General features: G+C 38.3%; 3 protein-coding genes across 3 annotated transcripts; 1 reads left to right on the top strand and 2 right to left on the bottom strand.

Annotated features, from left to right (window-relative positions):
• Positions 1 to 453: 453 nt before the first annotated feature.
• On the bottom strand, positions 454 to 4606 carry PKNH_0944400 (oocyst rupture protein 1, putative; the record flags this gene model as incomplete). Its single annotated transcript, XM_039114076.1, has 4 exons — positions 454 to 693; positions 869 to 921; positions 1136 to 1211; positions 1424 to 4606. 4 exons carry the CDS (start codon positions 4604 to 4606, stop codon positions 454 to 456), a joined length of 3552 nt encoding a protein of 1183 aa, XP_038969697.1.
• A 2405-nt stretch (positions 4607 to 7011) lies between these two features.
• On the bottom strand, positions 7012 to 8025 carry PKNH_0944300 (leucine-rich repeat protein; the record flags this gene model as incomplete). The annotated part of the gene is made up of 1 exon (XM_002259430.1): positions 7012 to 8025. One exon carries the CDS (start codon positions 8023 to 8025, stop codon positions 7012 to 7014), a length of 1014 nt encoding a protein of 337 aa, XP_002259466.1.
• A 1684-nt stretch (positions 8026 to 9709) lies between these two features.
• On the top strand, positions 9710 to 10768 carry PKNH_0944200 (conserved Plasmodium protein, unknown function; the record flags this gene model as incomplete). The annotated part of the gene is made up of 1 exon (XM_002259429.1): positions 9710 to 10768. The coding sequence occupies one exon, from the start codon at positions 9710 to 9712 to the stop codon at positions 10766 to 10768; it is 1059 nt and encodes a 352-aa protein (XP_002259465.1).
• Between the last annotated feature and the right edge of the window lie 723 nt (positions 10769 to 11491).

The raw sequence follows: 11491 nt of genomic DNA, 5'->3' as shown, positions 1-11491 counted from the left end.
GTCCTAAAATGAGAGGAAAAAAGGTACATACGAGGGGTAAGCATATACCCATACACATGCACACGCAAAAACGTTCTTCTTTTTCTTCTTCAAAAAGGACAACACATGGCCGAAACAAAATAAAACAAAACAAAACAAGACAAACAGACATCAAAACGAGAAATGCCAAAGAAGGGGGGAGCAGCAAAGCGCACGAGTGTTACCTCATCCCCGCGAGCCATTTACCATTCGCAGCTTCTCCTCATTGGCTTCACTCCACTTTGTCATTTTTTAAATGAATCAATACACACATCAGTATCGTTAACAAACAAAAATTAAAAAAATTAAAAATAAAATAAAAAAAAAAAAAAAAAAAAAAACAAATGTAATGTGCACATATGCACACCTCCGCACGGATATATATTCATAAAAAAATTAAAACCTCTTGTGGTGTAATTTTTTCTCACTCGAATTTTAATACATGTGGTTTATATTGTTTTCAAATATTTCGTTCGGGTTCCTGTACATGTTGTTCATCAAATGCTCCGTATCCTTCGTGAGGATGACATTGTCTGCTCCTTTGCCCATAATTGGATTGTTATTCATGTTAACATCTCTTAGGCTCTTCTTCATTGTGGCGTTCTGCTCAAGCAGTATCTTCGAACCTTCACATTTCTTCTCTTGGAAATTATTGGAGTTGTTCATTCCTTTGAGCTGCAAGAAGGGTTGTTTTTTTTTTTTTTTTTTAACAGAATTTCATGTCTGTCGAGTGTTTTTTTTCCACATATTGCACCAAGAAGGTATGCACACTGCTTTCCCACGTTTCTCACACGGCGATCATTTTGGCCAATTTGTCTATTTTTCCCTTTTGGGGGCGTTTCTCCCTTACTTGCTTCCACTTGGTGAGGTATTTATAAAGAGGTTCAACGTAATCGTTAAATCCTAAGGGGACAGGCGATGAAAGGTGGTGTGGTGAATGCAGGGGAGGGGGGGGGGGAGGCTCCTACACGAATTGATCTATCAACTCGAGTAAAGAAGTAACCGCATATGCTTCTGTAGGCGCGGCTTTAAAAAGAAGATCATCACGGCAAAGTTGCGCTAAATCCGCGCTGCAACTTCGCTGTAGCTTCACCACAACTATGCAGTAGAGACCTACCCAATTTTTCCATGGAAAACAAAATGTCCTCGCCGCTGATGGTTTTTCTCCTCTCCCTCACGCACCTGTCGCTGGCCTGCCGGAAGAAAAAAACATAAAATGAAGGATAAACATAAAATGAAGGATAAAAATAAAATGTAGGATAAAAATAAAATGAGGTATAAAAATAAAATGAGGTATGAAAATAAAATGAGGTATAAAGAAAAAGTAAAATATATCTCTTCACCCCCGCTGAAGCAAATTCAGTCTGCTCCTCCACACATGTGTCTGTCCACCCTTCTCACTTACTTCGCTGGTCAGGAACTGTATAAACTCCGTGACGCACTCACGTATTATGTCTTTACTTTCCTTGGCCACCTTAGCAGATGCAGGCAAAATTCTTTTCATAATTCTGCTTATATTTGCTATTGGCAATAATGTCTCACTGTCCGGTTTAATCTTCTTCTTGTCATTTACATCGAACTGACTTGACTCCTTTTTCTCCATGTTATCATCACTAGAATTTTTGCAATCATCCGACAGATTATTATTTTCGTTGTCCATATCTATATATTCATCACAGTTTTCCTTCTCACTGTTGGCTAACACATGAATATGCTCCGAATAACCATTTGCGTTATCCTCAATTTGGGTGTCATTCAAATTATGGATTATATTTTCTTTACAATTTGGATCTAAGTTCACACCATTGGGTTGTGGGTGACTTGGTACATATGCACCCTTAGTGTCCACAATTTCCTGGACAACGTTTTCCACTACATTCGATTTATTAAATGTTCTATGTTTTGCAAAGGAGTTTCCATTGTCATATGAGGGATCAATACTAATCATATTTTCCCTGTTCACGAAAATAACATCTCCAAGGTTCTCCTTTGAATAACTTACAAAATTTTCCCGCGGTTTGTTTTGATCCCCTTCTTGGGGGTTAACAAATTGTTCATCTTTGCCACAACTTTCGTAGCTTGCCTTTTCTCCCTTCTGTTCCCCATACAATTGTCCATGTGCATGTGCGATGAAGGTTTTATTTGCATTTTGCTCAGAAGATGCATAAGGAGATGCATAGTGAGGTCCATAGTGGGGTAGAGAGGGGGGTCCATAGAGGGATGCATTCTGAGTGCTTAATTTTCTTTCCTTGTTCATTTCATCGTTGGTAAAACTATCTCTTCGTCTTTTATTATTATTGGCCACAACATGGTAGGTACATTCCATTTGGCCATTTTCAGATCCAATTTTGTGGTCCTCCCTTTCGTTTTTCTCTTCAATACCATCCTCCACCAATTCGTATTCATTTGCGTTGTCACTTATCGTGCTCGTGATGGTATCGTCCATGGTGGTGCTTGCCTTTATGTAGGCGTACAGAATGTCTTTGTTATCTTTCCCGTTTGTGTTGCTCAACATTGTCACTTTGAATTCGCTAGGATTTTCCTTACTCCTCACGAATTCCGCACTTTGGCCTTTCATTCCCTTCTCGTCCTGCTTGATGGTACCATCTTCACCATCGCCATGGCCACCAGTACCGCTTTCCCCTCCGTTGCCTTCCTTGGGGGGGCTATTCACAGTAGTCACGTTCGAGTCGTACTCCCCCTTCTGCTCTGCATCATCGCTGGGCGATTTTATCCGCGTCACATCCAAATCGTTTTCCACGTTCATCAGAGCAGCAATATTCACTCCTTTGTAAAATTCTTCCTCATTACTTCCTTCGCTTGGAATAGAACCAAGCATAGTTTTCTTCACCAGTACATCTACACCAGTCTTCTCTCCATCCTCTGTCCATTCCTCATTTGCGTATTTGTTCATATTTTTATCATCAACTACTTTTTCTTCACTGCTTTGGACCTCCCTCCCCGTTTCCACTGTGACATATGCGAGATGGTTATTTTCGCCATCCTCATTTAATTTATCCACATCGATAAGCGAGTTCGTTGCTTTATCTTCACATTCCTTCTGATCATCATTACCACTTTCGACAGTTCCCTCATTTCTATTTGCGCTTTCCATGTTGTCATTTTCCGCATTATTAGGAGCAGCTTCCTCATTTGACTCATTCCCCTTTAAGGGGTCACTTTCTTTATCCACAGAAATTACGTCTATGTTTGTTTTCAATTGCTGGTCCTCCGCTTTGGAGCCTTCCTTGTCGTTTCTATATCCCCACCACGTAACATCATCTACAGTTTCTTTTTCATTGCCGTTTTTCTCTACACCCCGTGGATCGTTTGCACACGATGCTCCACTCACACTTTCCTCACTACCATCTCTGTACAACCCACTATCATTACTTCGGTCATTGTGAACTTGTGTATCCGATGGATTATCTTTCGTAATATTTTCTGCTGAATCATTTGTCTTATCCATATTCGATTCGAAAATCGGAAGACTTTTCTTTTCACCTTGTTCACTTTTGGTAGGGGGGAGTGCGTTTGAAATTTCCTCCTCAGATTTTTCTACACTTTTTTGTGCTTCATAATTTTGGTAGTGATTTTGATTAGCTTCGTAATCCAGGGTTCTTTGGGGAACAGCGTGGGGGGCGGCCGCGCTGGCAGCGTCGTGGTAGTCATTCCGGGTCTCACTTGCGATATCACCTTTATCCCCGCTTATATCCCCCTCTGCGTTTTGGTAACTCTCCCCTTGCATTTCCATCCGTAAGCCCTGTTCATCGTAATAATTTATATCCGATTCTATCGCATCCAAATCTGCGTCGACCTCCCTATATCCACTCAAATCTCGTTCATCATCTTTCTCCCTTTTATCAAAATGGACGTACTCCTTCCCACTTCTCTCCATTTCCTTATACTCCATCTTTCCATAACCCTCCCTTGGAACTGATTCATCATAACTATAACCACCTTCGGCACTGAGATAGTTATGTGGTCCCTCCCCATCCATATTTGGATCCTCCAATATATGGGAAGAGCCCGTTTTAATCTTATCTCTATAAACATCGTTATCATGGAAACCTTTGTTACTCCATCTAACATCACTGTCGCTTTTCATTTCATACATGTAATCACTCACCTTCTCCCTATCGTTACTCTTCACCTTATCACTAATATTTAAATTGTCTGCACTTTCAAAACTTCCATTCTGATTAATCCGTGCAGATTCATCTCCCTGTATTAGCAGCAGATTGCTATCCACCAAATTATGCTCAGCGTAAGCATTTTCTACACATGTCAAATTTTTACTTTTCATCATTTTTGAAATGCTTTGTATTTCCTGACTAGCCAAAACTTCATTATCGTATCCATATTTGTTTTCCTCCTTCAGGTTATTTTCACTTCCCATTATGGTTGTTATCTTGTTGTTCAGACCGCTCTTTCCATCGTAGCTTAAATTTATGTCTGTCTTACCTATGTAATCGTATCGAACTCCGTTCATTTTCGACTCATCCTTATCGTCCTTCACCTCCGTATTAATCGATGGTTCTCCATTTTGTGCATTTCGTGAACTGTCATAAATTTCCTCATTCTTCATCTTTTCCACTTCAAAAATGGGGTGCAATCATGAGCATGAAGAATGGCTACTTTTCTCGAGCTGTCACTTGTGATGCCTCTTCTTCGGGTGATTCCTATCCCTCCACTGCAACTACTGATTGGTCAGAAGACAGAAACGCAAAAAAAAAAAAAAAAAAAAAAAAAAAAAAAAAAAAAAAAAAAAAAAGCCATTACACAATGCTCAGTACACTCTGCATTCACGTAAAAATACGTATAGGGAAAAAACTTCGAAGGGAAGGTAATATAAACAGAGGAAAAGAAACAACATTACACACCTGTGTGTACATATATCGTAACTCACACATAGGTATTCCCACAACTGTGAGTGGGTGATAAATTAACAAAGACAGAGGTGTGAGAATGCACACCCCTTAGAGCCACCAAATTTCCTTCAGGGAGTCACTCGTGGCAATGAGAAAAAATAAAAATCATACTGCAAAAAATAAGGAAAAAACAGAAGAACGTCTATCTCTCGACAATTCCTTCTGAGTAATTCTGCAGGCTCACACCTTTGCTTATTTTTTTTTGGCTCATTCTGTATCCAACTTGGTGGTCTACTTGGTTGGCCCACTTGGTGGCTCACTCCTTTCCTACTCCCCTGCTATTTCACTACTATCCTCCTGCTATTTATCCACAATTTTAGCTACTCTTTCAACCTGTTCTTTTTTTTTTTTTTTTTTTTCTTCTTTTTCTTCCCCCCCCCTCTGCAGTTCGTTTATCTACTTTCCCACTTACACGCTTATGCTTGCGCCCCTTTCGATGGACTTCCCTCACAATTTTCACTTCGCCCGTTTTTACTTTTCTTCTTCTTCCTCCACGCTTACACCTTCCCTTTTTTTCCTTTTTTTTTTTTTTTTTTTTTTTTCTTACTCCTTTTCGAATGCAAAAATTGCGTGACAAAACAAAACAAATGATTTCTTCATGCCCAATATTTGTGCACATGAATATTCTTTTTTTTTTTTTTTTTTTTCTTATATTTTCCAACCAAAAGTAAAATACGACAGAAAATGAAAATTAATTTTGCGGGCACAAAAAATATTTTTATAAACGTGCGCTCAAGTACAAATGTGTATACGCTGTCACTACGTGGAACTGATGTGTACGCGAATAAGTAAACGGGGATGTAAAGGTGAATGTCAATTTGATTGTAAATGTATATAACATCTCTGCGCATGAGAGAAATTCAAAATTATTCACACGTTCAATTTATTTTTCCTTTTTTTCTTCATATCTACATTTCAATTGTACTTCCTGCGGGTACGTGGCATGGATGGATGCCAAAGTGTCAAATGTGTGGACGCAATTTTGTACAAGTACGTATGGATGTACAGAATTATACACATATATATGTATATATAAATACGTACATGTACTCTTTTTTTTTTTTTTTTTTTTTTTGTAAATATAAGGCAATTTTCATTCCTGCTTCTTGGTGATTCTTTTTTTTTTCCCCCTCCTACTTAAGATGGAGATATGTTTTCACGCATGGTGTGTTCTGTACAATGCCACAAAAAGGGATCAAATATGTTTAATTGAGCCAATCAGTCAGTTATTGTTTTGTTTCTATTATTCTTCCCGCCTTTCCTTTCTTCCATGTGTCATGCCTTTTTTCCCCCTTTCCGTGCTACAACTCTGTTAATATGATGCGCTGCACAAATCAACGCACAAGGAGATCGAGCAGGAGTCTACCCTTCTACGCATTCCCTTGCTACGAATGCGCAATGCCCGCGAAATGATTGGGAAGTGCTTTGCTCACTTTTCACCCGTCCCGCGTGTCCCATGTGGATTTCGCCGTGATAAACCTCCCCTGACTAACGCTACAGTGCGTGTCAAAATTGATGAATTCGGAAATTCCCCTATAGGCAGTCCAAGCGCTTGGGAAAGTGTTACGAACGGCATCTTCTCCCCCCTCTTCGCAAAGGACACTTTTAAAGGAACAAACGAACGCCTTTTTTTTTTTTTATGTAGACACTTGCAGCATGCAGCTGTTTTATCATCGAACGGGAAAACCACTACTATAAAAAAAAAAGGACAAAGTGATCATTCGTAGATGCGCGGTTCCTTTACTTCCAACCGTACACTAGTTATATTAAAAAAGGGAAAGAGAAAGGAGAATTGCAATGTCTACATAGTTTCTACATCGGGGGAGGAGGCGCAACCCCTCATGATGATGTACCCATAATACATAGATATATGCACACCCGATGTGTGTTACGATTGGGTTACTTTACCATCTCAGCAGATTATGGGCAAACGGAAAGATAGCTAAGGAGAAAAAAAAAAAAAAAAAAAAAAAAAAAAAAAAATCACATTTGCCCCTGCGACAATTTCTATTTACCCGTCTCCGTTTTCTACATATTAAAATTTGTCCTCCCATTCGGTTTGTTACTGGACAGGTTTTTTTTTTCTAGTAAGTCCCGCGGCGCCTTGCCTATCTATCCGGTTTCCATTGAACTTCTGCAGGTCAATATCCTTTGTGTTTGCTTCCAGAATTTGCTTAATCTCCTTATATGATATATCTTTAAAATGCAGATAATTGTCCATGTCGAGGCGCTGCAGTCTCTTGAAGTTGTTCAGGTTACTTAGCTGACTCATAGGCATGGTACTGTTGTTGTTAATTTTCAGATAATTTATGTTGGGAGCGACTTCACTAAATTCTATATTTTCGATAGGATTGGATGAAAGGTCTATGGACTCCAAATTGGCTAGTTGATTTTTAAGAGCTAATATCTTTATATTATTATTTGAGAGGTTTAATTTTTTTAGACTACTAGACAGAGTGATGTTCATACTTTCTATGTTATTGTAAGACAAATCTAGTTCTATTAGATTTTGCATTTTTATGTCTTCCACCTTTTTAATTAAATTATAAGATAAATTCATGTAGACACAATTTTTTAAACATTGGTTTTCCACTCTTTTTATCGTCTTTATCATATTATTAGACATATCTAAAAAAACCACATTGCTCAAATTGTACAGCTTATCTATATCTTGGATTTTGTTATGAGACATATTTATATACTTGAGGTGTTTATATTTTTCCACCTCCTTTGGGATGTAATTTAAATTTTTATTTTTACAGGTCAATTTGCTGAAGGCGTATCCATCTCCGCTCAGCGTTTTTTCTAACTGCGTCAAACCATCCTTGATATGAAACAGGGCGTCTTCATTACTCCTAATGGCTTCTTCCTTTTCATTCTCCGTTTTTTGATATTCTGCGCAGGGGATGTTCTCTCCATGTGTATTATTCGTAACACTATTTTGTGCGTTGCTATCTTTTGCCTCCCCCGAAATTTCTCTATTTTCGTCATCATCTTTACTACTCCATGTCCTTACATTTCCCTTACTGCCCCTATTACTTTTGACCGCACTGACTACCTTACCTGCACTGCTCATGTTCCCTTCACCCTAATGCGAACACAATTGGACGGACGAAAATGTCCTTCAAAGTATCTTTAGAATGAGTGACCTTTTGTTTTTTCAAAAATCATATTATTTTTATTTTATTTGTCTTTTTTTTTTTTTTCTCTCTCTTAGTTATTTTAATTATTTTTATTTTTTTTTCCTTCGCTTTGGAAAGCAACAATCTCGTGGCAGTTAAAAAAAAAAAAAAAAAAAAAAAAAGAGAGAGAATGAACGGAGAAATATAAAAATACCTTCCTCTTGTTTTCGCCAATGGCAATTTTGTATAGATCCCCTCCTCCTCACATGTGCCTACTCTAACAGTACATGGGAATGTTCAAGTATTCCCCTGTATATGCACACGGGTAGGTACCCCTCACCAAATCATGGAACGAACCGATCACATTTTTTTTACGCGCTCTTATTCTTTCTCCTTTCATCAAATATTAAGTTCAATTTTTCTCTTTAATGGTCTCCATCTAAAATGAGTATGTTATGAATTTCCATCATTCAAAGAGGGCTCCGAATATATACCTCATTTTTTTTTTTTTTTTTTTCCAACATCAGAACAGTGAAAAGATAGAGTTATTTCTTCTTTCCACATATTTATATGACCCTCGCGAAGTATGCACAAATACGAGTGGGATAATTTTATCGAATATGCAATTTTTTTCGTTTTCACGTTACTTCTCCAATTTATTTTTTTTTTTTTTCTTTTAATTTACATATTATAAAGAGATTGTCACACATCACCTCAAGCATACCCACGCAGGGGTGCTTACGAACGCACATAGGTACACACACATTCCCACTTTCACAAAGATGGGTAAAGGAAGTAAACCAAATGAATGGAAATTTTTCTCCAAATAAGTTGAGAAAAAAAGGAGCCACTATCCCACATATGTATTGTGTCTAATTTGAAGAAGCATTAAAGTTTAGCGTCCTACAGGGGGGGGGGGGGGTTTACTGCTCGAGCTAGGAATACATATGGACGTATTTCCCAGACAATTTTTTTTTTCTTTTTTCACCACCCTTTCTTCCCTCTTGTTCTGTTTTTATTCTGTTTTTTCCTTTACTATTAATGTAGAAATAAGCACAAATATGTATATGTGCTCCGTCCCATTTACAAGCAAGCTTATATCTCATCAAAGAAGGTTTCAATTCTGTCCTCCTTTACTTTAACAAATTTGGCGAACATTCTTTTTTTTTTTTTTTTTAACCTGAAAAAAAAGTGCACCCTACTTTAGCACATCCCCTTGCAAAAAAAAAAAAAAAAAAAAAAAAAAGCTTCCAAAATTATGAGCACAGTTCTTATAAAAAAAAAAAAAATTATCTTTTGTTTGGCAGAAATGGTTTTACCTATCTAAGCAGCTTAGGACAAATATGCAAAAATAAGACATTAATGCATAAAGCTCTATAGGTAGGAATTGCCCTTTTCTGGCGTGCAAGTTTGACTTCCTCCTGGCTTGTGTTTTGCGCCTGCTCCCATTTTGTCCATTCTGCACGCTGACCTGCAGCCCAAATCGTTGCAGAGAATGTACGCGCAATTGTAAAATGTAGCTCTACCCATGTACAAATGAAAGGAATAATATATATATATATGTACATTTGGTAAGCCAAACAATTGCATCGTATTGCCTTCACGGGATAGACCTAATCTGAATTTACACACATTCGCATGTTCGTACATGTACGAGCACACCCGCATGGCCATAATTTTTGTAAATTTCTTCCTGGAAGGCTCAAACCTTGTAATGCCTTCCACTGCACATATACATACATACACGTTCTATATGCACGCATTCACCGCATGCTTGTGCATGGCCACCACTTTGCTTCCCCCCCCCATACACTCGTTCCCCTCTTAAAAATGGAATACATGAACATGCGTAGAAATACACCGGAGTATGCAACGCACGGCTATGTCACAAATCTAGTTATACTCACTTGTAAAAAAATGTATAACATCATGAATAGCAGTGCCACTTGCCTGCACAATTTTTTAATCCAAGTGAAGAACTTTCCTTCCAGACAATCATTGCGCTCTTACCTCGTAATATATAATATCCTGCTCATCGTATTTTTATTATTTTTGCTAATCAAATACAGGAATATATGTATAGGCACTAAAAGGCGAGAGCCCTCCCAACGAGGTGCTCACAGGCAGGAGGATACCCCCTCCGAGGAGGGACAAAACGGAAGCATGGGGCGAAGCGGGAGCACGGGTGAAAGTAACAACCAGGGTAGAAGTAAGGGGCGGGGTGGAAGCAAAGGAAGGGGAATAAGCAAAAGAAGGGATGTGAGCAAAAGCAGGGCAGAAAACCAAAGCAGGAGCAGGAACACACGGAAGGCACAGATAACAAATAACAGTCGCGCAACAAGCAAAGCACGAAATACGGGCAAAGGACGAAACGCAAGCAAAGGGAAAAAAACTCCAAGGGGTAACACAAATAGAGCCAACGATCTGGAACAAGAGCAAAATGTGTCGAGCATATTAAACAGCTTAAGATCCAGAACGAGAAATCAAAAGGATAATGTCCAAGGGGAAAACTTACCTATAAATACAAAACGAACTAGAAGAACAAGATTAGAAATGACACAAATAAATGAAATGGTGGCATCGAATTCGTTAGGCAATGTGTCTCTGCCTTATGTCGATATATCCAATAATCACTTCAGTTTAAAGGAAGAGGAAAAAAAAAAAAAAAACATATTAAAGGGGAAAAAAAAAAATTAGGTCCACCAAGGAGGGAAATATACACATAATGATTGCAGAGAAAATTGAGCAAGATAATCCATCCTACGCTCCTAAAAAAAAAAAAAAAAAGGGTTCGCTTAAAAATATTTCGTTTTTTTGCAAATGTGAAACTTACACGCACACTGGCGTTTTTTTTTTTTTTTTTTTTCTTCCCCTAAGTGTGCACCTTTTGAAGGTGCAATGGAATTCACTACGTGCTCCAGCTTTTATCTTAAAGCGTGTGTAGTGTTGGCAGTTTTTTTTCAATCTTCCAATTGGATTCTTTCTCCTTTTTTAATTATGTAGGCACCTCCCTCCCCCCCACTTTATTCGTCCTTTATTACATGACCACGCAAGGGGGGGAAAAAAAAGGAAAAAATTGCACAGTTGTTATGTGTTCTCGAAGAGGTTAATTAAGAATAAGGAAACCCTGCGACATCCTTCCCATTTGCCGCATCTTCGCGTTTCTTCCTTCAAATGACTATCCAATTGCGCAAACCGTTTTACACCTTTCAGCGCATATATTTTTTGTATGTTCTGAGGGAGTGTTCTCCTTATAATGTTCGCCCCTCAATTTTTTTTTTTTTTTTTTCTGTTCTGCCCCTCTAAGGGAAGCACACCTATGCAACGTTTGTTTGAGTGTTCTTTTCTTTTTCTATTCCCCGATCCACATGTTTTGTTATTAACTGATTACACGAATATGTGCATGTTACCCATGTAGGG

Source organism: Plasmodium knowlesi (assembly GCF_000006355.2).
Source record: "Plasmodium knowlesi strain H genome assembly, chromosome: 9".
NCBI classification, from domain to species: Eukaryota; Apicomplexa; class Aconoidasida; order Haemosporida; family Plasmodiidae; genus Plasmodium; species Plasmodium knowlesi.
Note: the sequence above shows the minus strand (reverse complement) of the source record. Positions and strands in the feature narration are given on the sequence as shown.